Source organism: Staurois parvus, unplaced genomic scaffold, assembly GCF_062004578.1.
Source record: "Staurois parvus isolate SC_StPar_1 unplaced genomic scaffold, SC_StPar_1.0 ptg000172l, whole genome shotgun sequence".
Classification (NCBI taxonomy): domain Eukaryota; kingdom Metazoa; phylum Chordata; class Amphibia; order Anura; family Ranidae; genus Staurois; species Staurois parvus.
Window position 1 is genome coordinate 11,350,049 of NW_028317968.1, and position 26,729 is coordinate 11,376,777.

The 26,729-nt window shown below is 42.8% G+C and overlaps 1 protein-coding gene and 2 non-coding genes across 4 annotated transcripts; all 3 read right to left on the reverse strand.

The window, feature by feature from the left end:
• Window positions 1-642: 642 nt before the first annotated feature.
• Window positions 643-25,826, reverse strand: PABPC4 (poly(A) binding protein cytoplasmic 4). Of its 2 annotated transcripts, none has more exons than XM_089676677.1 (15): window positions 25,206-25,826; window positions 10,858-11,051; window positions 10,650-10,765; window positions 10,116-10,255; window positions 9,774-9,868; window positions 9,495-9,632; window positions 7,646-7,741; window positions 7,040-7,312; window positions 6,870-6,957; window positions 6,155-6,271; window positions 5,770-5,888; window positions 4,406-4,499; window positions 4,193-4,323; window positions 1,411-1,510; window positions 643-962 (listed from the first exon to the last, which is right to left on the reverse strand). In XM_089676677.1, exons 1-14 carry the CDS (start codon window positions 25,396-25,398, stop codon window positions 1,424-1,426), a joined length of 1,881 nt encoding a protein of 626 aa, XP_089532803.1. In that variant the 5' UTR covers window positions 25,399-25,826; the 3' UTR covers window positions 643-962; window positions 1,411-1,423. The 2 variants fall into 2 exon arrangements, with proteins under 2 accessions (XP_089532803.1, XP_089532802.1); XM_089676676.1 differs by having other exon boundaries at window positions 4,406-4,502.
• On the reverse strand, window positions 5,988-6,119 carry LOC149462649 (small nucleolar RNA SNORA55). The gene has a single exon (XR_016312643.1). It is a non-coding gene; the product is annotated as a small nucleolar RNA SNORA55 (small nucleolar RNA).
• LOC149462650 (small nucleolar RNA SNORA55) lies at window positions 7,419-7,548 on the reverse strand. Its single transcript, XR_016312644.1, has one exon. It is a non-coding gene; the product is annotated as a small nucleolar RNA SNORA55 (small nucleolar RNA).
• Window positions 25,827-26,729: the final 903 nt, after the last annotated feature.

The window sequence follows — 26,729 nt, forward strand, 5'->3', positions numbered from 1 at the left end:
CCCAGTGTTATTACAGAGATGCTTACTTTATTTTTCAGCTAGTCATGGGGTAGATTTGAAATGAAATGGCCACAGCGGGGAAAAATAATTCAGAGGTGTAAAAAAGTGGAAACATGTCCCGCAAAATCCAGCAATGCACATGTATACGAGCATGATTATATTGATATATATTCACCCTAGTGCAACTTGTCATGCAACTTTGGACACAAAGTTGCATGACGTCACAGCCTATTTATTTCAGTGGCACCCACTCATATCTATGCAGTTAAAGCTGCAGCACCTTTAAAAAAAGGTTCCTGTACTAGATTGATGCGACTTTCTTGGGACTTGTGTGCCATAGAGTGTAAAGTTGCATGAAATCACATCAAAATTGCACTGGAAAATGCATGACTTTGGAGCTCCGCTAGTGTAAACCAAGCCTAAAGTCTCAGAGAAAATAGAAGGAACACTTTCAAATATTTCACTACATGAATTTTAGGTAGTAGTATTTTTTTATGCTTTTTTTTGGGGGGGCTAAAACTCAGCACTGCTCACATCGATTGTTTTTACTACCACACATGGTGAAAACAATAAAATTCATACCACTTATGTGATTCAAACTTGTGGGAATGCACTTTACATTTCAAGAATCAGTCCGAAACATGCAGTGTTTGAAATCTTTTATTATTTCACTGAGAAACCATTTGGATGTTATATTCAAACGTCTCCATATTTAAAACTGCAACGTCCTTTGCAATCTGAAGAAAACTTTTCAGGATCTCCAGTGAAAGGTTCCTAGAGGCGCTCACCTAAAAGGCGACTTATCATCCCAACAGCATAAAGCGACATAGTGCATAGTCCTCATATTTAACAAACGAGACAGTATCTCTGGCAGAGATAAGCAGCATGTAAAGGAGACAAGACTCCTAGTGGAGATTTCCCAAACACTCCAAAATTCTGAGATTTTTTGGCTTCTGTATTCCCTGCAATAAAATATAAAGTCATCATATGCATTCATAAAAACAAGTACAAAAGAGGGAGATTATTAATCAAGGTGGTGATTTGGTCTACTGGTACTGGTGAATGTCTTCAGTCCATATGGACACTGCATCAAAGTGAAAGCTATTGCAAAAATCAGACATCTTTTACAGGGCTGATTTATGAAAACTGGAGAGGAGTGGTCTTCTAAGCAAACGAGATTCCTTGTTTAATTTAATATGTGGACCTGGATTATTTGTTACATAAATCACCAGTCCCATGAATAAGTAACTACCTTAGATAAACTGATAAAGACTAAGTCCTTAAGCATAAAGCAGTTTCCATATTCTCACTAAATTATTTTTAATTACAAATATAACACTACACATATATGAACATGTACATCAGTGGGGTGATATGGGTAAACTGTTAATCAGCAAGCACTACACTTACAGATTGTCCTGGTTCAGGAGGTAGCAGCAACGATTCCCACCTTCTGAGCAGCATCTTTCTTGGCTTGGTGAGCTTGCAAAACAGCAACTGCTTCCTCCACCTGATTAAGGTAAAATAAAGCTATAACGCTAATGATCAAACACAGCAGGTCACAGTTGTACTTATTGCTGATGTTCTTACTACTGCACACATAAAAGGGGATTTCCATGTTTAAAGTAGAACTACTGGAAACATTGTTTTCATTTCAGATAGAGTGAGTAAAGGTTATAACCCATCAGATTGGTTTGCCATCTGTGTTCCAGTGGGGAGATTTTCCTTCACTTTCTACCCCATAGCTAAAAACAGAAAGCGAGAAGAAATACCTGCAAATCAGGGGAATCCCTTGGGTCCCCCCATGTCACCGAAACGAGTGTCCCCATTGGAAGATTTACCCTCCATTACTTTTCTGGGGGCAACCCAAAATTTGGGATTTTCTTTTACTTTCACTTTTGAGTATAATGGTAACCAGGACAAATAAGAGGGAGAATCTCCCTAATGGGTGGCACAGACAAAAATTAAACCTGACAGGTGTTCTAATCCAATAGCCAAACTAAAAAAGAAAACGTTTTGCCTTTAGTTATACTTTAACCACTTCAAAAAAAAAAAAGGAGGCTAATTCTGACATTTCTCACATATACCGTATTTGCCGGCGTATAAGACGACTTTTTGACCCTTGAAAATCTTCTCAAAAGTCGGGGGTCGTCTTATACGCCGGTACACATGTTAGGGGGGCTGCGGCATTAAGTACAGGGGTTTGCAGGGGCTGATGTCTCTTACCTGGATCCAGTCCCACGACGATCCGGTCCAGGAAGCGCGGCGTCTCCTTCAGTTCGGCCACTGGATGTTCGTGCGGCTGCTCGGCTCCGCCTCCTCACCGGTGATTGGCCGCCAGAACTGTAGCTCAGGAAAGGCACACAGGCGGCCAATCACCGGCGAGGGGGCGGAGCCGAGCGGCCCCGCGAAAATTGAGTGCCGGAGCAGCAGGCAAGTGTTCTGTGTAGAGGTGCTGCTGCAACCACATATGCTGGCTGCAGCAGCACCATACGAGAACAGGGTCAGCAAGTCTCAGTGGGAGGAATAGTGCCCCATCATTGGTGTCACTGATACCAATGATGGGGCACTATTCCTCCCACTGATACCAACGATGGGGCACTATTCCTCCCACTGACACCAACGATGGGGCACTATTCCCCCCCCCCACTGACACCAACGATGGGGCACTATTCCACCCCCCACTGACACCAATGATGGGGCACTATTCCCCCCACTGACACCAACGATGGGGCACTATTCCACCCCCCACTGACACCAATGATGGGGCACTATTCCACCCCTCACTGACACCAATGATGGGGCACCATTCCTCCCACTGACACCAATGATGGGGCACTATTCCTGCCACTGATACCAATGATGGGGCACCATTCCTGCCACTGATACCAATGATGGGGCACCATTCCTGCCACTGATACCAATGATGGGGCACCATTCCTGCCACTGATACCAATGATGGGGCACCTATTCCCCCCACTGATACCAATGATGGGGCACTATTCCTGCCACTGATACCAATGATGGGGCACTATTCCTGCCACTGATACCAATGATGGGGCACTATTCCTCCCACTGACACCAATGATAGGGCACAATTCCTCCACTGATACTAATGATAGGGCACTATTCCTGCCACTAATGCCAATGATGGGGCACCATTCCTGCCACTGATACCAATGATGGGGCACCATTCCTGCCACTGATACCAATGATGGGGCACCTATTCCCCCCAATGACACCAATGATGGGGCACTATTCCTCCCACTGACATCAATGATGGGGCACTATTCCTCCCACAGGTGTGCATTGGAAGAGGGGTAGTCTTATACGGCGAGTATAGCCCAAACACTACATTTTAGCAGGAAAAGTAGGGGGGTCGTCTTATACGCCGGCAAATACGGTATGTAAAAAAAAGAAAAAGAAAAAAAGAATTGTTATATTTACCTGCTCTGTGCAGTGGTTTTGCACAGGGCAGCCCCAAGCCTTTTCTTTTCAGGTCCCTCACCAGCACTCCTGGCTCCTCCCCCTTGATCAGTGCCCCAATAGCAAGCTTGCTTATGGGACACTGGTGAGTGCTCACTCCCAAGCCCTATGCTATGAGTCCATAAGAGACAGAGCTGTGGCTCAGCCCTGCCCCCCCGCTCTCTCCTCCCTGGCTCTGATTGACAGCAGTGGGAGTCATTGCTGTCCCAGCCAATAAGAGGGAGTCCCGGGACAGCCGAGGCTCCTGTGCATATTGCTGGATTGAGGGGGGGCTCAGGTGATTATTAGGGGGGCTGAGGGGGGAGCAGTAGACAGAATGTTCTTTACCTTCATGCATAGAATGCATGAAAGTACAAAAACCTTCAGCTTTTACAACCACTTTAAGACACAGATGCAGAACATGTAAGCAGATTAGCAGTTGTGAATTCATGCTCGTTCCAAGTTAGTGTCTCAGAGCATTGAAGCCAGAGGCAGCCAGGCAGGTGACATTAGGTCTGAGGTTAGCCATGACAGCCTCAGAATTTCTCTGTATGTGTTTCCTATAAATGGATTGGAAACTTTTTGCCTGAACTCGGGAAAACAAAACTTCTGGTCAAGGTGTTGCAGTGCAATGTTAGACTATGATCTAAAAACATGGTTGGAAACACTGTTAAAAGTTTTTAGACAGATGTCAAGAATAGGACGTACATTTCAGCACAACACAAACCTTAGAGCGCAGAGACTCCGGGGATTCCAGCATGTGTAGCAGCTCTGAATTGTCAATCTCCAGCAACATTCCTGTAATCTTACCCGCCAACGAGGGATGCATGACTTGAATGAGAGGGAAGAGACGTTCTCCTACAGTTAAGAAAAGACAAGAATTGCATATACACACCAATATACAAGGCATTCCTGCTAGCAAGAACTGTGCATCACTCACCCAACATCTGTTTTTGTTCTTGAGGAGGAGCAGCGGCTAACATTGAGGCCGTAAGAGGCTCCTGTCCCTGTACATGGACTGCAGGTTGAGGTGTCTGCTGGAAAAAAATTCACATTATCACATTGTCATAAGTATTCAGATCCTTTGCAACAACACCTAAAATTTAACTAATGTGTCTCCAGTTTCTTGCATGAAAGCCAGCTTGGAGTTTGCAAAAAAACTTTTGCAAACTCCAAACATGCCTTCGTGTGAGGAGAGGCTTCCGTCTAGCCACTCTGACATAAAGCCCAGATCAGTGGAGGGCTACAGTGATGGTTGTCTTTCTGGAACTTTGTCCCATCTCTGTACAGGATCTCTGGGGCTCAGTTAAAGTGATCATCAGGTTCTTAGTCACCTCTTTTACTAAGGATTTTTGCCCCTGATCGCTCATTAGGCTGGGCAACCAGCTCTTGGAGGGATCTGGTTGAACCAAACGTCTTCCATTATGAAATATGGAGGCCACTGTGCTCTTGGGAACCTTCAGTGCAGCAGAACTTTTATTGTAGCCTTCCCCAGACTGTGCCTTGCAATAATTCTGTCTCACAGATCTGTAGGCAGTTCCTTTAACCTCACTGCTTTTGTTCTGATTGTCAGCTTTGAGGCCTTTTATAGAGAGGTGTGTGCCTTTGCAAAGCATGTCTAATTTATTTTTCCACAGATTGACTCCATTCAAAGTGTGGAAACATCTCAGAATTGATCAAGAGAAATGGGAGACACCTGAGCTAAATTTCAAGTGTTGTTGTAAAGGGTTTGAATACTTATGCCAATGTGACATTTCAGTTTTATCTTTTTTATAAAATTTGCAAAGATTTCTAAAATTCAGTTTTTACTATTATGGGGGTATTGAGTGCAGATTAATGAGAAAAATGAATTTAAACAACTGTATCAGTAAGGGAGTCCGAATACTTTCTGAATGCACTGTGCATATCTATCTCATTACCACATTAATAAAATGATTGTTATACCTACTACAAACAATAGGGTCAACCAACTAAACATGTTCACTAAATTTCTTCTAAGATTTTCAAATTCAAAACACAAAATTAAAATTTGGAATTATGCTTAATTAATGCTTCTTTTACTAACAATGCATTTTTATAAATTGGTTCTTCTTGGGTCATAAGAAACATTTAATTATATCTTGCAGTGGTTACTTAGGGCTGCTTTATAAAAACCTTTATGCAGTGGGTGTACAGTAAAGTATCAAAATGTGAAGGAATTTTTAAAAACTTTTTTGTATTATACAACAGATAATGGGGGGCACTGTATGTTGAGCAACCAAAGTCCATTTTGAACATAGAGCTTAATATTCAGTAAAGACATACCTGTAGTGGTTGCACTCCAGGGAGTGGACATCGTGTATATTTGTACTGAGGCACAGGTCGAGATGGTGGAACAGTAACTGGCTGACGAGGTCCTATTGTCTGAGTGGCAGAAGAAACCCCTATGAATAAAAAGGAAAGAAATTAGAGGACTGCATTTCAACAAATGGCAATAAAATCCTCTACGTTCATAATGGCATAAAATCAATAAATACAAGTATCTGTGTTGCAGAGGTGTAGAGACAGAACACAAGGTGTAACATGCTCTGTCTGGATTTTCTCCGCTGTTATTTTTGCACAGAAAGCAACTCTTCCCCACACCACGGAACTGGGACAGGATAAGTTTACAGTGCTTTTAGAGAAAACAGAAATGATCAGATTGCCTTACCAACTCTCTGGGCTACGCTGGAGATACCACGTGTGCCCTGAGAACTTGAAGGTGGCATATGGCGTATTGACTGGCGGGGGCCACTCTGTCGCACTGTGTTAGGCATGGGCTGAAAGCCTAAAGAAAATATATGTTATAAAAAAAAAAACCAAAAAAAAAAAAACAAACACACGACAACATGTAAAACAGAAACTGGTGAAAAATGTAAGTGCTGTGCTTGTGAGTAATGCAGAGCTAGATTTTGCCTTTTTTTCAGAAATCTACCTCTTACCTACAAACTTCTACCATATGTAGCCAAAATATTACAAATAAATTACTGAAATGACACAAATGCAAAAAAGGTACAACACCTGTTATTTACATCCAACAAATAGGAAGGGTGGCACAGTCACCTAGTAAACACTCAGGTTTTATTGTATATTATCTGCATGCATTACTGCAAAAAATGTATTCCATGCACAATTAAGTTTGTCAGAGTGGGTTTCCCTGCAAGAATGCTTCTCCAAAATTCTGACTACATTGACAATAGAGGCAATTGATTAATGTTAGTTGTACTTTTTTCTATAATCCAGTTATTTATAATGGTTTTCTGTGAATGTACATTAATTACATATAGCAAAACAAAACCAAAAAAAACAAAAAAACAAAAAAAAAAAACACAAAAACAAACTTAGGTGAGTGACCCATCCCTTGGGAATCACACCTAAATGCTTACCCTGAGGACGTCCTGCTTGCTGCCATCGTGGGCCAGGGCGCATCTGAGCTATATGATTAGGCGCATAGTATGCAGGTCTGCTTTGAGCCTGAAAAGAGTTAAATCCAATTACACAAATGTAAGACCTTGCAATTTAAACCTTTAAGGCTACTTTCAGATAATAAACCAACCTGCGGAACTGCTGGTACAAAGTACCCTCCAGGTGCTGGTTGAAATTGGCTAATTAGAGTATTGGCAGGCAGGGCCCTCATTCCAGCTATACGTTGCATATACTGATTCGTAAGATGAGCTTTTCTTTCTTCCTTTCTTTGAGCCAGTGCTACATAGAGAGGCTTAGAGCCTACAATTCTTCCATTCATTTCAGTGACTGCTTTAGTGGCCTCTTCAGGTGAGGAAAAGCAAACAAATCCAAATCCTTTGCTGCGTCCATCCTCCAGCATTACCTGAAAGAGAATAAAACGCATACAGCATACAGTTGTAGTGACAGTCCAAAGGCAGGAGTTTTACATATACAGAATTGCTTGGTACACTTACACCAAGGGATGGTTTTCATGTTGCAAAGGTGTAGAGACTGAACACAAGGTAAAACATGCTCCGTCTGGATTTCCTCAGCTTTTTTTTTTGCACTGGAAAACCTCCCCCTACACTACACAGCAGGGAAAGGCTGAGTTTACAGTGCATATTTTGACTGTCAAAAGGCTAAATTTACAGGCGACATGATTAAATCAAAAATGTTCACAAATGGTTTCTATTACCCAGTAAATAGTTCCTCTCACCTTGGCACTTGTTATCGACCCAAATGGAGAAAATTCCTTCCGCAGCTTCTCATCATCAATTGTATCATCCAGATTTTTAATATATAAATTTACACCCTGTGAACAAACAAGAAACCAACTATTAGCATGTCTAAGGAATTGTACAGCTATGACAGACAAAACACTGTATAATACAACAGTTATTTAAATTAAATGACTTTTAGGATCAACTACAAAGCTGGATGAATATCTGGAAAAACAAATGTGATACAGCCAATATGGATAGCTTAGCAATAGGTGGATTTTGAGTGAGCTTTGTCAACACCGACTTCTGATAGGTAGGATACCAACTCTGTTGGATGTTTTGGATGTGATAATCCACATGAATGTTTTAAACAACTCCTATTGTATTATTAGTAAAATAAATGTGAAATCTACAGGGAGAGCAGCAGTCTGTCACAGTGGCCACAACAGGAGTCCAAATTGAGGCATACATCTCACCAATAGAATCCCCCAAAAATATGCGAACCTGTCAGGTGGTTTAGCTATCCAGCATCGCCCAAACACGAATATCAATTAGTGCCTCCTAAAGTATATGAGAACCCAGTCACTGAAGTTGAACATAAGCTTTAACACATTAATATAATTTTCAAAGCCATTTTCATACTAAAAGTTAGTTCAATTTTTTTTTTTTTTTAATAAAATAACAAACATGTCATACTCTGTGGAGTGGTTTTGCACAAAGCAGTCCCAATCCTCCTCTTTTCTGGTCCCTCACCGGTGCTCCAGGATTCTCCTTCCTGTCGGGTGCCCCCATAGCAAGCAGCTTGCTATGGGGGCAACCGAGCAGGCGCACTCCCAAGCTGCTACTCTGTGCTCATTCACAAACAGAGCAGCGGCCCCGCACCCTCTGTTCTCCTTATTGGTTCACTGGCTGTGAACCAATGAGGATGCAGAGACCAAGGACAGCTGAGGTTCTGATGCACATCGCTGGATCATGATGGGGCTCTAGTAAATATTAGGAGGGGCTGGAGGTACAGCTGCACAGAAAGTTTTTTACCTTCATGCATAGAATGCATGAAGGTAAAAAAACCTGGACCCTTTACATTGTGTGTCTATGCCCGGCTTGGGAGCACGCTCACACGGGTGTCCCCTCAGCACACTGATTGGGGAGGCTGTTGGAGGCAGTGAGTGCTTGCAGAGGACTCCAGAAGAAGAGGTAAGGAACTGCTCTGTGAAATGGTATTAAACAGAGCAGTCAAGTGGAACATTTTTAATGAAAAATTTTACTTAATGACTGAGAAAATTTCTCCTTAAGTTTGGGATGTAACATTTCCATCACACTGAACCAGGATTCTTCATAGAATCTTCTAACTCCAGGGAAAAAAAAAAAACCCCCACACACACACACAAATTAGATGTATGTACTGGGGCCAAAATTTTGCCCCTGTGCTTATGAGTATGGCACAAGTAGTTATATTGATTATGTGGCTCTCATTTTGGGCCAGACTCTGTTCCAGTGGAATACAGTGAATGGCAACAAAGTTATTGACCAGAGGAATTAGACCAAGTCACACTACTTTGTGCATGCCAATAAGAATTTGTGAGACCAGACTTGGTCTGTCCTTCCTATTCTACGCATTCTCTGCTTTAATAGCATGATGCTGTTCCAGTCAACATTTCTTAAAAACGGTCTGAAAAGAACCTTCCACTTTGCCCCAAGCAACCATGTCAGGTACCAAGTACGGTTTTTGAGTGTGCTAATCGAAAAACCAGTTCATTTACTACACGGTCATTTTAAAGACTGATAAATGTCATCTGTCAATCAAAATGAAACACTTTTTTTTTTTTTATATTTAATTACACACACCTGATAGCGGCTGATTCTCTCTTGCTTCAACTGCTCAAATCGCCGTTTTAGCTCTGCTTGTCGCTCAACCTTTTTTTGTGCTCTGCCAACAAACATCACCTTTCCGTTGACATCTTTTCCATTCATGTCATCCACGGCCTAGTGCAAACAACAGTTTATTAGAGAAATCAGAGATACAGGCCACCACATTGAATAGCACAAGTTCTGTAGAGCTCCCGAGCACCTGGCACTCCCCTGCAAACATTCTCTGTCTGCCTGGTCCTCCAAGGGAGCTCTTACCTTATTTGCATCTTCATGTTTTTCAAAGCTGACAAAGCCAAACCCTTTGGACTTGCCACTGGGGTCAGTCATCACCTTAACGCTCAGAGTCTTGCCTACAGCCAAGAGACACCAGTTAACCACAGAGGTCACAGGGTCACAGCATGCAGGTGCACGGCACACGCATGATACCAGGTGCCCACATGCGGGAGCAGAGTCAGAGAACTCAATAGGTTAACCACGGCATATGCGTGAAACCAGATGCCCACATGCACGGGCAGAGCCAAGGAGCTCATGAGTTTATTCACACGTTAAGCCAGAAGCAAGTGCCCACTTATTGGGATCAGAAATTCACTCAGGTACCGTATTTGCTGAAAGTCTCCTTTAGTCGCTCGTCATCCATATCTTCTCCAAAATTCTTGATGTAAACATTTGTGAATTCCTTGGCTTTGGCTCCAAGTTCTGCCTCCCTCTCCCGTCTGCATTTAAAACGCCCAACAAATCTGCAAAACAAACATCACAAATATTTTGCACCACGTTTGTAAATGTTTAGTAAAAGCAGTTATTCCCAAATACCCTGGAAGAAACACTGCAGCAATGCTTTGCTTAGGTATGGCAGAAAGTACATTTCAGATTTAAATTAAGAGCCCACACAAAAAGCAGACATACAGGAATATAGGGCAGTAAAAGTATTGCATACCAGCAGCAATCCATTAATAATAAAGTCCCATTTTAAACACTTCATGCCCAAGCATAAATGTCAACCACAATTTGACTGAAGCTTGTTTCCCTGTAAATCATTCCTCAGTGTACACTAAACAGATATGATAAAACCCACTAAAAACTCCTAGAAAAAAGTGCACATTCTACAACCCCTCCCAGCACAACTCCTCTCACACTTTGCGGTCGTTCAGCAGCATGCCGTTCATCTTCTCAATGGCTCTGTCTGCAGCGTCTTGTGTCTCAAAGTGCACAAAAGCGTACCCCTTGGAGCCATTCTCATCACACACCACCTGTAGGAGAGTGGGTGTTAGAGGAGTCCTTGGTATCTCAAAAAATGCATCCCAAATATTAGTAGGCAAAAATGTCAAGGTCACAAACTAACCTTACATGAAAGAATGTTGCCAAATGCAGAAAAAGTGTCATAAAGTGCTTTGTTGTCAATTGATTTGTCAAGGTTCTTTATAAAAACATTGCCTACACCAGATTTTCTAAGAGATGGATCCCGCTGTGACCACATAATGCGGATGGGTTTTCCTTTTATCACATCAAAGTTCATAGTGTCCAGAGCCCGTTCAGCTGCAAAAAAAAAAAAAAAAAAAAGATATTCTTTTTTTAGAATGAAAACAGTTTGCTTCAATGTTAAAGTGTTACTAAACCCACAACAGTAAAATCAGTCTGTATATGCAGTAAAGCATGCTTGTTATACTCACTGTGAAACCTAAGGGGTTAATCCTTCGCATTGTGTAAAAAGGCTGCTTGATCCAGTCTTCTCTGATCCTCCCCTTCTACTGTCCCCAATCCATCTGCTGACAGTACAGAGCTCTAGGAGTCACTCTGCACATGCTTAGTTTAGTGTGTATGTCTAGAGGTTTTTTTTTTATTTCTTTGGGAGGGTGCATGTGATCAGCACAGGGCCAATCAGCACTTTCCAGACAGAGGGTCAGGGGTCATACACCCTCATAGGACAGTCAGAGAAGAATGAAAACTCCTACAAGCTTTAACCAGTGCTCAGCTGGACACTAATAGAAGTCACAAGACTACAATATACAGCTGATGAGAAAGTATTTAGCAGTTTATATTTACTAAAATAATTGAATTTCCATGTTATGTGTACTGTGGGAGACCAGATAGAGTGAATGCAGGGTCCTGGGTTTAGTAACACTTTAAACTCTAGGTAAAATACTAAATACACAGTTGAAAATAAAGTGTGAGCTATTTTACCAGCCAAAAGATTTAAATGTCTGTTATTCCAATCATGTGAACCAACCACCCTTTCCAGATATCACATCTTGGTATCCTCTGTTCAGACTACACTGCACTCAAAGCAGAAAACCCAATGGATGAAATGGTTTCCCAAAACAATTACGTTAAAGACATGCCATGAATGATAGCCGTCACAGCTGCTTCAGCACTCAACATCAAGCCATCAGAGGAGAGGATGGCAGCTTCCTTGGCTGTAAAGGATAAGGAGGGTTGAGTTCCACTTTAAGCTATGCAGTGTCCTGTAATTGTGTTGTATTGTGACTAACAGTCTTGCTCAAAGCCATAGAACTCACCATGTGAGAATGTTGCTGTGCAGTAGATTCCTAGAGGCTGCTTTCAAAACACATTCAGGTACTAATGCTATTTAAAAGCGTTGTAATTTTTAAAAGTGACCCTGACACTAGCCAGCAGAAAAAAAAAAAAAAAAAAAAAAAAAGACTAGGAATAATACTAGAAAATCTTTCAAGGGAACATGAAGTATTATTCAAAAGTAGTTCTATTGAAAAATACAAACAGTGATACAGCCGTCTGAAACCATGCAAACTACACAGTCCAGTGTCAGTTCCGACAAAGATCATGTACAGATATCATAGCGTACAAGTTCTGTACAGGCATTATGGAAATACAACTCGCCACACAAGCCCTAGATAACTCTCTAACCCTGAGGACATTACAACAGCCGCATTTGCACTAGTTCTACAGGGTATCCAGCCACGGTCCCCATAACCTAAATGTATTGGGACAACCCCTATGCGGATATATAAAGCGCTCCAGGCGAAGTGCATCTCCTACAGAGCAAATCCACACCTTCAGGGAGGAAAAGGATTTCCAGTGTATCAAGAGTAATTTGCAAGCTAAAAATAGGGCTCTACAAATTGCTAAGCAGGTAAATTCCCTAGATTTCATATCTCCCAAAATTCCCAACAAGCAGCATCTAGGGTCCAAAGGTATAGTGGCCTGGAATACACGGTTAAGCATATCCACCAATCCACTTCCAATATGGATGAAGTTTAGGGCAGTGCCAGAGTAAGTGACTGAGGTCTTCATGGTCCCTTTCATAAATAAAATCACATAAATAAAATCTGATCATTGTAAGCATCCCTTTCAATGGCAAATGATTTTCCACATCCTGTAACTGCTACATCTACAGGACAACTTGTTCTTTTGAAAAACAACAGACTTACTGGCCAGATCACCAGGTAATAAACGAAAAAATACCTAAAAATGAATGCAGCCATCACAGCTAAGAATCTGCAATATATTACATGTTTGCATTTGGATTCAATACCACTAAAAAAAAAAAAAAAAAAAAGAACTTCATAAAAAGCTTGAGGCTGCCACTGCTGGCCATCTGTTGTGTCTTACTTCTAATTTACTTACTAGGAACAAGTAAGCACAAATGAAAGTCATTTCAGGCAGCTACTAAAGCCAAAGCATGATCACGACAAGATGACAGCATTTTCAATCAAGGATCAGTAATGGAAGCCTACATTTCTCTCATGACAGATTTAAAAGGCCAACACTGCTCAGACATTTTTCAACAACTGTCTAGAATAAATTTCTGCTGTAGCCCACTCCTAAGACCAGGAAAATGTTGCCATACTCATGATACACTTAACGGAGATCTCTAATGCCCATTCAGAAAAAAGGAACAAGCCAATGAGCCCTGGAAGTGGTTTGGAATAAAATTTGAAACCAGGACATAAGGGCAAATGCTTTTTACACCCTGGGCTCACCTTTCACTGCTTGGCATTAAGTCAGGCATGTCAAACGCAAATAAAACAAGCCTAACTGTGTGGAATTAATCTTCAAGTGGTTGCATTAGGATTACAGAGGCCATGCCTACTTCAGTGTAGAAAAAAAAAATTATAGCACCTTGGTAAATAAAGCTGAACTTCACTCTCTCAATCAGCACTGACTACTTATACTGCTAGCATCAGTAAATGGATCGAAGGTATATTATAATTAGGGCTGAAACAACTAATTGACCTAATCGATTATGAAAACAGTTATCAACCATTTACATAATTGATTAGTTGGTCAGCCGATTAGTTGGCCTTCATACAGAATGCATTATTTGTTTATATATCAGAAAATACAGCGCAGCCCACATACAGCTCGGTACATTGTCCAGACATGTCAGTATACACAGTACAGCAAACATACAGCTCAAACACTCAATAGTGGATTAGAGATTTTGTTCCCCAACTATATAGCTGGTTATTTATATTTACCACAAATAGAGCTATCTTTTGGTGGTATTTGATTGCCTGTGCGGTTTTTATTTTTGGCGCTATAAAAAAAACCAAAAAAAACCACAATATTTTCGACATTTTGTTATTAAACATGTTCAGTAAAAAATTTTTAAAAATCTAATTTTGTCATAAATTTTGCTACATGTCTTTGCTAAAAAAAAAATCCCAATATATGTGTAACTTAATTGGTTTACATGAAAGTTATAGCGTTTACAAATGGCAATAAATATATACTGTGATTTTTTTTTTTTTTAACTAGTAATGGGAGTGATCAGCTACTTATAGCGGGACTGTGGCGAAAATTCTGATATTGTGGGAACTGACTTGGTGTCACTGACATCCCCAGTCACACCAATACAGTGATCAGTGCTAATAAAAAGCACTGACACTGTACTAATGGCACTGGGCAGGAAGGGGTTAACATGTGGCGTTATCAAAGGGTTAACTGTGTACTAGGGGCTGTGTGATAGTGCTTCACTATTAGCGTACTGCTTTGCATGGCTGTGCTCTGCACAGCCATGCAAAGCAGTGTGCAAAAGCTGACAGGGAGGAGAACTGTCTTGTTTACAGACAGTGCTCCCCCCCGACCCCCGTCCGAGATGCTTGGCAATCACTGGACACCGGCGAGTAATCATCAACCAGGACCCGGTGATTGACAGCTGCGACCGCAAATGGCAGCGTGGGTAGGGCTCGAGTGCCCCCTAATTGGAAATGCAGAATCATATATATATTATATACACACACACGATTTTGTGCGCCCGATGCCCTGTAGTAGTAGATCTGCTATAGGGCGGCGGGAATGCGGTTAAACCTTGCATATTGACTAAATTATATTCCAAACTTTAAGGGGTTTTTATCCAATTAATCGCATAATCAAAACAATAATTGGCCAAATAATCTATTATGAAAATAATCAGTCGCAGCCCTAATCATAATAACTTGCTTTAACTTTCTTTTTTTTTTTCTTCAAACTTTTCTTCCATTACTTCCAGGTTTCTATGCCTAGGCAAATGTCATTCATTTCAGGAATCTTCAGGAGGGAAGTAGGTGTTTTCTCAGCTAAGCACACTCTTCTGCCTGCACGCTGGAGATAAGGGCAGATGAATTTCAGAAAGGAAATGCCAATTGGGGGGGGGGTTCAAAGTGATTTCTCAGCAAATTAAAGCATGAAGACATGGATGAATGATGGGGGGGTTGCTTAAAATTTATGTTTTTGGCTTGTGCTGCTCAGAGGCAGTGTAGTTCCACTTTAACTGCAATATAAATTTCAGGAAAAAGGCGAAGAAACATTTATTGACGTATTCAGCAGCATGTCTTTATTCACTGGAGAACTGCCTGGGGCCTCATTCATGCCAAAGTAACAGGTTCACATTAACTAAGCCCTGCTTCAGTAGCATATGTCTACCTTATGCAGGCCATAGACGGGTCAAACATCGGCCGATTTTTCGAAAAAAAAAAAAAAAAAAAAACCCCGAAAAATTGGTCGTTCGTTCGGCCGATGTTACCACCAACGCTAAAAAAAAAAAAAAAAAAAAAAATCAGCTGCCTAAATCATAAAGTTCACCCCATAACTTCTGTCCCTTGCAGGTCACAGCTCATGTGCAGATTTTTTTAATCGGTAAAACGATCGGCCGATTTGCCCATCATTTCCGGGAAAATCGGCCGCAAATTTTCCAACATGACCGAAAAAAAAAAAAAAAAAAAAAACCCGACCAATTAACCCACTAACAGTGCGAAAATTGGCCGAAAAATCGGCCGATTTTCAAATCATCTATGACCAGCATTACTTTCACTCCTCCGCCAGGAGCAACAGAAAGTCCTACCCAAACTAAACGTCACAGCTCAAATAGGGTTGCCCTTAGGTCGTTTTACTGTATATTCAACGCAACAAACTCAGCTTTCACTATTTGTTCAAACTGAGGGATCTGATGATTCAACAACTGAAGAGCTGAATTTCTAATGTAGGAGTAGTTTATTTACAATATACCAAGTATATTAAAAATATGCAGGTCAGGCTCAGTTCACATGTACACAGGTCAAGCTTGTGGGAGCAGCTGGCATTCATGAGTTTATTTTTAGCTAGGTAGATTTATGGCCTGGTTACAGCTGAAGAAGATACCCTGGGGCTAGTGCATATTATCAGAAAAAAAGGGCTCTGTAATGACAGAGCAATCTCTACTACGACATACTGGGGTTTATTTAACAACTAACCTCCTCCACTCCACCCACCACTCCATCCCGCTCAGCCATCTCCTCCTGTGCCACCTTCCCCTCCTTCCTAGATTGTAAGCTCGAAAGAGCAGGGCCCGAGAACCCCTCATGTATTGTATTGTTACTGTACTGTCTAATGTTCTGTCCCCCACTATAATGTACAGAGCTGAGCATACCCTTTGGCGCTATATACTGTATAATAATAATAATTTACTAAATCTGGTGCACTTCTGCAGAGAAACCAATCAGCTTCCAGGTTTTATTTCCAAAGCTTAAATGAACAAGCTGTGGTTAGTAGCCGATTGGCTACCATGCACAGATGCATGAGATTCTGGGTGAACCAGCTTTACCCTAGGTTCACACCTAAGCGTTTTCCGCATCATTTAGAGTTTTGTAGAAACGCACTATAGTCCATTTAACATGATTTCCTATGGGACACGTTCACATCTCCGCATTTTCACCTAGTGCGTTTTTTGGAAAGGGTCAGGGACTTTTTTTTTATGCAAAAAGTTGCATTTGTGGTTCTATAGACTTCAATGGAAACGCTGCAGAAAAGCATGTAGTGTTTTTGCCACATTTTTGATGCAATTTAAATCTGCCTAGCAACAAGAAAAAAAAAGAAACCGCATTAAAAACGCAGGTGCAAAAACGTGGCAAACGCAAACTGCATGGGGGTGAACCTAGCCTTATTAAATAAACCCCAACATGTGTCCACTGCTAAAAATGTATGTGAACTGACCACATAAATGCACACATTTTGAACACAGCTCACCAGAATATTGGGGGAAAAATAATTAAAGAACCAAAACACACAAAAAGAGAAAACTGAAGTGTTGACTGAACGTTAAAGGTTTTTCTAGGTCAAGACCTAAAATGGTATCAAAGTTCCTAGATGACACATAAATGAAACATTGTAATACAAAATAATATGTAAAAGGGAACCTGTCAGCATAGAAATACTGAAGTTGTGACTGCTGACTTGTTTTAGATGCTACATATCTCTAGGGCTGTAATCCTTACGATTCCTTTAGGGCTGGTTAACACTAGATGCAATCCAATGAAATGCATAGACAATGTTTAACATGGATTCCAGTGAAGTCAACAAAACATGCTGCAATTTTCTTTATGGCACTCATCTGAAACACAACAAAACAAAAAAAAAAAAAGCAATAGAACGCACACGTCCTCAACTGAGATGAAGAAATTTTTTTTTAAAAAAGGGATGGTGTGCGTGTGTGTGTGTGTGTGTGTGTGTGTGTGTGTGTGTGGGGGGGGGGGGGGGGGTGGTTAATGCTCCTCCGGAACATATAATAAAAAAAATAAAAAAAAAAGCATGCAGAAATGCATTCATAATGCAGAAATTGTGGTGTGAACCAGCCCTCACTATTAAATCAGGGGTATTGAATTAAAATTCAAGGAGGTCCAGTCACTAAAGTTTTCTTCTGGCTGAGGTTCGAATAGGGTGTGTCCCCTTACATTAGGTGTCGCCATCAGAGTGTAACCTTACATCATGTATTCCCATCACATCAGGTGTGCCCATCAGAGTGCAAATTTACATCCGGTATCCCCATCACATTGCCACCTTACATCAGGTATTCTCATCAGAGTGCCCCCTTACACTCAAAGTACCCCTTTCCAACCTATTCCCCATCAGAGTGCCCCTTTACATCACTCTATGTTGTGCCCATCAGAGTGCACCTTAACATTAAATGTGCCCATCAGAGTGCACCTGTAAGACTATACCCTACCTTGAGGGCAGACATGAGCTGTGCCAGGATCCTTGCTGAAAGATGCTTGTGTACAGGAAGGGAGCGGAAGCAGGAGAGACAGTGAGCTGAAAGAGGGCAGGGCGCACACGTAATGTCATCAATTGCCGTGATGACCGCCCTGCTCTGTGGTGGATCTGTCATTGCGGGCTGGCGGTCCAGAAGGGAGCGCTGCTGGGGCCATTCTCAGACCGCGGTCCACAGTTTAGTGACCATTGCTATAAATGAATGACACAGAGTTTGCTAAAGCACTGGGTAAACAGCTGCCATTATTTAAAAATAAAATGCTACTTTTTGTGTTGCATCTCAGTGCTTTTCATCTGAAGTCGTTTTTTCAGCCACTTCCTGCAGGTCAGCTGCAATAGGTGTGAATGGTCTGTGTAAGAGCATACAGCTCTAGCCTGAGTGTTGTATGCCAGTTCAGCAAGGACCAAAGAAATTTCAATCAATGTGTGGCCAGTGTGGTTGAACAGAAGTTGATTTACCAATCTGATCAACTACCCTGTCATTGTATTTTTGTTTTTTCAGTGCCACAGGAAATAAGGCTGCAGCACAGATGAGTATTCTGATGACTGGCGAGTCTTCCCATTGTATAAATACAATGACAGCTGGGAGGTTCCCACATCCACATCAAATGTGTGGATGTGGGAACCAGGTCTGTTTTTTTTTGTTCAACCTGCTGGTTGAACAAAACAAACTGACTCAATATATAGCCAGCTTTAAAAGAAGCCCTGGCTGTGGCTTTATTCAAGCCTTTGGAAGGCCTTCAGCAGGTCTTGTAAAACGTTTGCTAAGTTTTATGGTCTTGAGACTAGCTCAATCAATACTCAAACACAAAAATGTAATATATTGCAGCTTACCAATCATTAGATGCATTAGATGTAGTGGCTGTATTAGTTTTTTTAGGCTCTCTTTTCCTTTATGTCACCTGCTGGTCTGGCTAGTAACACACTTCCTGTATTAGGGTGTCTGAATTCTGGATGAAACAGTAAAACAGCATTATCAGTCTGGGGAGATGGCAGTGTTAAGAATAGCAGATTTAGATGGAAATGTCTAACAAATTGATAATTGAGTGTCAGTGAATACTTTATAAGCAGTTACAGAAAATGTTTTTTTGTTTCCTTTTGGGGCAAAGATTTTACAGAAATCATAAAAAGCTGTAAGTACCCCTGTCAGTGTCACATGGTTTGTCTCAACACTCTAAACTACTTCATCAGGACAACATGGTCTGTTCCAAGTTGAAAAATAACAGACTTACTGGCTGGATTGACAGATGAAAATAAAGGAAAAAAGCCTAAAATAGAAAACCAATGCAGACAACACAGAACTGGTAAGCAGCAGCAATATAATACATTTCCATTTTGGAGTCTAATATTGCTTTAAGTAGATTTTAATATTTATAACCATAATAAAAACATTGAAAACTAATAAATTGGCAGCCTATATGGAAAGTGGCTGCAGATAATTTCACATATCTGAAGCCCCAGATAACTGGAGGAACACTGTTGTGAAATTATAGCTCTGTATTGGTCCACTACTGTGATGAATGACCTCATTGACCAATAGTGAAAAGGGAAGGTAATCTCCAGCTTCCAGGGTATCCCACAGGTATTGCACATACTATGCATACTTCCCAAGGTCCAAGTTTGGCAATGTAACTATGTAAAAACTGACTTCAGCTTTAATGTGAATGTAAACTTTCTTTTGGCCTGTCTTACTCTCACCACTCCAAAAACTTTGCATTTTCTTGTTGTCTTGAGGACAATTGTCCATCAGGACAAAAAGATGGTGAATATCCCTAGAAAGGATATAAACCAAAATAAAAACTTTCACCTGTCTATCCAATACAAAAAAAAAAAATTATACACACTTAAAGAGTTAGTTTACCTTTTCAGAAAAAATGAAAAGGTGGACACTATATACCCTCCCCATCCCGTCCCTGCTGTACTTACCCCCGGGGATACTGAGCTGTCAGTGTTCACACAGCCAGTCCAGCGGTCCGGGGATTTTAAATCTCTATTGCTCTTCTCCATGAAGCATCTGGCACAGACCTAGTAGATTTTGATTGATCAGAGCTGTCACAGTGAATCACTCTGGTCTGTCCCAGAAGTGCCACACAGAGAAGAGAGGGGATCTCAAATCCCCAGTTCACTAGACTGGCTGTGTGGACACTGAAAGCTTAGCATCCCTGGAGGTAAGTACAGTGTGGCCTGGGGATAGGGGTGATGGGTGTACGGTGTTAGTTCACATATTCAGGAAACGTGAAAAGATGAACACTTTAAGAGAGAATGCATTTACTGCTATAATGAAACTATCTGCAATTCTATATTATTCCTGACTGCTGTGTTTAGCTTTTGGTCCTAACTACTTAGACGTTCATGCCTACATTGAGCATCTCTGGCATTGTAATTTCCAGCATTTTGCTTGTGTAACACATGCTAGATCCCCATGACATATAGGAAGGGCAAGTACCCAATCCAAAGCTGGTCATACACTATACAATCTGATTGTTTGAGGTCTGTGCAATCGTTAGATTTTCCAAGCATATGTAATATGAGTACTAACCAATCCATTCAATTGGTATCAAATCAGGCAGCTCTTTGTACTACATAGCTGTTAATAGATCTAAAGAAGAGTGTACTGTCAGATGTATGTTCAGTTTTAGACTACATACACACCACAATCTAACTGTACAATCTCCTTAGACCTACCAACAACTACATAGTGCAAAGGGGCTATCTGATTTGATACTATTTGAATTGTTTAGGTTAGTCTCCATATTGCATAGTTTTGATAAAGGTAATGGAGTGTACAATTAAAGGATAAGTTCACCTTTTAATAAAAAAATTAAAAATGCACATCTTTTTGCAGGTAACAAAATTTGCATTTTTTTTTTTTTTTTAAATTGGAAATCTGTAAAACATTGCACCCACAATCAGCAGATCATGGGTTCTATGCAGGGTTTCTGCAGACTGTCAATGTAAGCTGTCTGCTGGTACAGGCAGGCTGTTACACAATGACAGGAAGAATCAATGAACTACCTAGAAAGCTCACAGCACTCTGCTCACTGAGAACTACAGTCAGCCTCAAAGGCTAATGATAGTTGTAGTTTCCCATTCACAAAACTCTTTTTTTTTTTTAAAGCGGAGTTCCAGCCTTTTTTTGAACTTCAAACATTTCAAATGCCTCTCCAATGTACAGTGCAAAATGGAAATAAATTTTTGCTGGTTTCTAAATAACTTTAATTTAATTGTTCGGGCGGAACTTCCTGTCCCGGCCGCGTAGGCGATGACATTAGGCGATTTCCATTGACTCCTGGGATATCGGCATCATCTATCCCAAGAGTCTTCGGGAAGCCTAATAATGTAATGCGATTGACAGGTTTCCATAGCAGCAGGGTGGGTACTTCCGCGATGCCGCCATTGCTACGTCAACCTGCACTATACACAATACGCCGCGCAGTGTCATTACTGCGCAGGCTCGAGATCGGGAGGTGCATGCTGGGTATCCAGCTGCACCGAATCACAGATAAAGACAAGTGGGCTTAAGATGCCCACATCATAAATGGCCACCTGCCTGTGTCTGAGATCAGGCACATTTTTAAAGATTTTAAGCTAACCAGCACGAATACTGTTCTAACAGTATTCTAATTTAAATATACAAGTAATAACAATCACAATTAAAAAAAAAAATTGATTATGGGGACTGGAGCTCCGCTTTAAATTGTGACAGCAAGTTTGGGGAGAAGATCTCTGGCCTGATGTCACATCGGGGACTTGGGAGATAGAAGGGAGCTGCAGCAGTAACATGTTACTCCCTGAACTTGTCCTTTGAAGATGTATGGTCAAAGCTCTTCTGGAGGTCACATGTCAACTTCATTCTGCACTCCTGTGATCAATATTCAGCAAAAAGCAAGCTAAAGCCCGTTGTCGACTGATGACACTCAGCCGGTCCTGACTCTGGAGCGATCTCAACTTTAACCGCCTCCCGCACGCCATATAAGGTAATGACGGGCGCAAGGCGGTTCTTTCAATCTGGGAGGACGTCTTATGACGTCCTCACACTCTAACCGCACCTGTGCAGCTCTGGGAGCGCGCAGCGATCGGTGATGCACGGTGTCCCTCGGACACAGCTGATCACCGAGCTGTCAAGCTGACAGCTTGAGAGAAGAGGAGAGCCGGTAATCGGCATTCCTAAGAGGGGACATGTACACTGATCATCAGTGTGCCCTGATGATCAGTGTAGCCCCAGCAGTGCCACCTGTCAGTGTCCATCAATGCCAACTGTCAGTGCTCATCAGTGCCACCTGCTAGTGCCCATCAGTGCAACATCAATGCCACATATCAGTGCCCATCTGAGCCGCCCAACAGTGCCGCCTAACAGTGCCATATATGAGTGCTGCCTTTCAGTGCCCATCAGTGATGCCTGTCAATGCCCATCAGTGTCGCCTACCAGTGCCTATCACTGCAGCCTCATTAGCGCACATCAGTGGAGAAAAATCAGTTTACAAAATTTTATAACACAAACCAAGAAAAAAAAACTTTTTTTTTCAAAATTTTCAGTTGTTTTTGGTTTGTTTAGCAAAAAAAAAAACACAAAAAAACAGAGGTGATTAAATACCACCAAAAGAAAGCTCTAGCTGTCTCAAAAGAATTATAAAAATTTCATATAGGTACAGTGTTGCATGACCGCACAATTGTCATTCAATGTGTGACAGCGCTGAAAGCTGAAAATTGGCCTGGGCAGGAAGGGGATAAAAGTGCCCTGTAGGCAAGTGGTTAAAGAATAAGTTCACCATTCATAACATGTTATACCCATATTCAGGGTGTAACACACAACATGTTATGAATGCACCAGCTCCCACTCCCCAGCTTTGATAGCTAGCAGGGTATCTTCTTTGCCCGCTAGCGGTCAAATGAAAAAAAAAACGTGGCTGGGCGGGGCTCCACCCGCATCACTCATTCACAGTTCTCTGTGAATGAGAAACTACAAGTCCCAACAGCCTTAGCAGCTGTTGGCTTGTAGTTCTCAATGAAGTACCGCCATGGTAGAGTTGTGGTAGTTCATGGATTCTTACTGTCATATCTGCTTGCTCATACATCTCATACAGGCTAGCAGATATACTGACAGATTTGCAGGAGACCTGCATGGCACCAGGTGCAATGCTTTACAGGCTCCTGCAACCAAAAATAAGAAATACATTTTTTTACCTGCAACAAAGGGCGCATTCATTTTTTTGGTAAAGGTGAACTTATCCTTTATTTTTTTAATCAAATTCTTTATTTAAATTATACTGCACTGACCTTATCCTTTAACCACCTCCCGCACGCCATATAGTACAAGGACAGGCGCAAGGTGGTTCTCTCGTTCTGGGAGGACGTCATATGACGTCGTCCCATTCTAACCGGGCATGCGCAGCTCCGGAAGAGCGCAGTGCGGCAATCGGCAGTGCGCTGTGTCCCTCGGACACAGCAGATCACCGATCAACAGAAAGAGCCAAAGATGTTGGCTCGGTCATGTGATCAGCTGTGTCAAATCATAGCTGATCACATGTAAATAGGGAAATGCTGGTTATCGGCATTTCTCTACTTACGAGCGGTCACGCTGACAGCTCGAGAGGAGAGCAAGTAATCGGCATCCCTCAGAGGGAACAAGTGCACTGATCATCAGGGCACTGATGATCAGTGTGCCCTGATGATTTGTGTAGCCCCAGCAGTGCCAGCTGTCAGTGCTCATCCATGCCACCTGCCAGTGCCTACCAGTGCACATCAATGCCACATATCAGTGCCCATCTGAGCTGCCTTTCAATGTCACCCATTAGTGCCAGTCAGTGCCGCCTATCAGTGCTGCCAGTCAGTGCCGCCTATCAGTGCCGCCAGTCAGTGCCACCTATCAGTGCCGCCAGTCAGTGCCTCCTCAACAGTGCCACCTATCAGTGTCCATCAGTGCAGCCTCATTAGCGCACATCAGTGGAGAAAAGCACTTATTTACAAAATTTTATAACAAAGACTAAATAAAAACGTTTTTTTTTTTCAAAATTTTCTGTGGTTTTTGGTTTGTTTAGCAAAAAATAAACAACCCAGAGGTGATTAAATACCACCAAAATAAAGCTCTGTCTCAAAAAAATGATAAAAAGTTCATATCGGTAGTGTTACATGACCGCGCAATTGTCAGTCAAAGTGTGACAGCGCTGAAAGCTGGAAATTGACCTGGGCAGGAGGGGGTTACAAGTGCCCTGTAGGCAAGTGGTTAAAGTCAGGATCCACCCAGATGCCTGGACTGGCAGCTGACTCTGCCTCCCAGGACTCCCGCCTCCTCTGCAGCTCAGTGATCCAGTGAGCACTGGAGGGGCACAGCACAGAGCTGAAACCATCACCGTTCTCTGAAGTCATAGAACTGTGTGATCAGTGGTCTTTGATTGCTCAGTTCTTGGTGTAGAGGCAACAGGGCACAGATACAGCATCAGATCAATGCTGCATCCACCTGAGTATACATTTTTTTTTCCCAAAAGCCAAACTTCTTTTAACGAAGTATAGTCAAAGCTATTTTGGCTGTACTTTTCCTGGGGATCACAGGAGTGTGGTTTGTTCTGCACTCCTGTGACCTGTTTCAGACGACAGCGGGTTAAATCCTGCTGTCAGCTCACATCAAAGAGTTGATCCAGGCTCTGAAAAAATCATGAACATATGGTAGGAATCCATCCAGATGCCTGGATCGGCAGCTAGCTCAGCCTCTCAGTGTGCCACCAAGAGCGTGAGACAGGCCCTCCCACAGCCCAACACGCCAGTGAGCACTGGAGGGCCAGAGACTGACAGTCACAGCTCTCTACACAGAGCGGAAGGGAGAACTGAGCGGTCAGTTGTGTTTGATTGCTCAGTTCTCAGTCTTGGAGCCGGTGGGGATCAATGCTGCATCCACCTAGGTGAGTGTCTGTGTGTGTGTGTGTATATATATAATTTTTCTTTAAGATACTTCTAGGTGGTATTGTATTATGACCAGCTTGCGCAAATCTTTAGATCTACCGCCTATGTAATGCAATGGCTTACACGACTGGATACAAATTGAATGCATTGTTTTGGTGAAATGAAAAGACTGCAATCTCATGCCTTTCAAGTCTAAGCAACAAGTTGCCTATTATAAACTGCAGCTAGCGCCCTTTGGGTTGGCTTCTATTGCATCGAGTGCCAGCTCCTCTTCCCAGGCTCCTAGGGAGGGCTGTGCTGTGGCCCACTCACCATCTGCAGGCTGCTGGAAGTTGACATAGGCGTATCCGAGCGATCTCCGTGTGATCATGTCCCTGCACACCCGGATGGACAGGACAGGTCCGGCAGGACTGAACTTCTCGTACAGCATGGCCTCGGTGACATCAGGGTGCAGGTCCCCCACATACAGGGACGCCATAGGGTAGCTGCTGGTAGCCGTGTGCATCTCCCACCCCACAACTCAGCCAACAAGGAGAAGAGGCGACGACTGGCTCTCCACAGGAGAAATAACAGGCTTCTTAAGGCGAGAGGCAGTCCGCAAGCAACAGGTCTGAGGGAGAGGGTGTGAGTGGTGACCTCCGGGGTACAGGGGGGGCTACAGACAAAGCGCGGCCTGGGCAGCCGACTGCGCAGTGTGGACGATGGACGGGAGCAGCGTGTGTGGAGCGGAGTGTGCTTTCACTGGAGAAGCGGCTGGTGATGGGTGAAGGGACCGGGGGGTTATATCTTGCTTTATGTTCTATGTAACGAGCGTCGTGCGGTTACCCCTTCGTCTTTATAGTAGAATTTTTTTTTTTACGCCCCGGTCACCCACAGGAAAGCACGCTCTGGCCGGCACCCCGCTGCGCAGGGAGGACGAGAGAGACCGGAGCAGGCTGGAGGCGCAGCTTTTATATCCAGGTCTCAGGAAAGCCGGTGTAGCTGAAAAGTCACAGCGCCCTCTGCTGCTCGCCAGGTGCTTAGCGAGACAGACTTCTGTCCTCCCGCCTGCAAAGCTGCTGCTTTCAAAAGTTGCCTTTTCTGTAGGGCTAATTGTCCCACTGTTGTGATGGTCTAAAGCAGGGGTCCTCAAACTTTTTAAACAGGGGGCCAGTTCACTGTCCCTCAGACCGTTGGAGGGCCCAACTATAGTTTAAAAAAAAAACTATGAACAAATGCGGACACAGTACAGGTATGACCAGAGACTGCGGATACAGTACAGGAGATGACCAGAGACTGCGGACACAGTACAGGGGATGACCAGAGACTGCGGACACAGTACAGGGGATGACCAGAGACTGCGGACACAGTGCAGGAGATGACCAGAGACTGCGGACACAGTGCAGGAGATGACCAGAGACTGCGAACACAGTGCAGGAGATGACCCGAGACTGCGGACAGTACAGGAGATGACCCCGAGACTGCGGACAGTACAGGAGATGACCCCGAGACTGCGGACACAGTACAGGAGATGACCAGAGACTGCGGACACAGTACAGGAGATGACCCCGAGACTGCGGACAGTACAGGAGATGACCCCGAGACTGCGGACACAGTACAGGAGATGACCAGAGACTGCGGACACAGTACAGGAGATGACCAGAGACTGCGGACACAGTACAGGAGATGACCAGAGACTGCGGACACAGTACAGGAGATGACCCGAGACTGCGGACACAGTACAGGAGATGACCAGAGACTGCGGGCATAGTACAGGAGATGACCAGAGACTGCGGACACAGTACAGGAGATGACCCGAGACTGCGGACAGTACAGGAGATGAACAGAGACTGCAGA

Excerpts from the sequence above, each read along its gene's own strand:
- PABPC4 (XM_089676676.1), bottom strand. The coding sequence starts at position 25,398 with ATGCACACGGCTACCAGCAGCTACCCTATGGCGTCCCTGTATGTGGGG. Across the intron at positions 9,633-9,773 it reads AACATGAAGATGCAAATAAG|GCCGTGGATGACATGAATGG; the intron begins GTAAGAGCTCCC and ends TGTTTGCACTAG. Across the intron at positions 6,958-7,039 it reads TTGTACCAGCAGTTCCGCAG|GCTCAAAGCAGACCTGCATA; the intron begins GTTGGTTTATTA and ends AACTCTTTTCAG.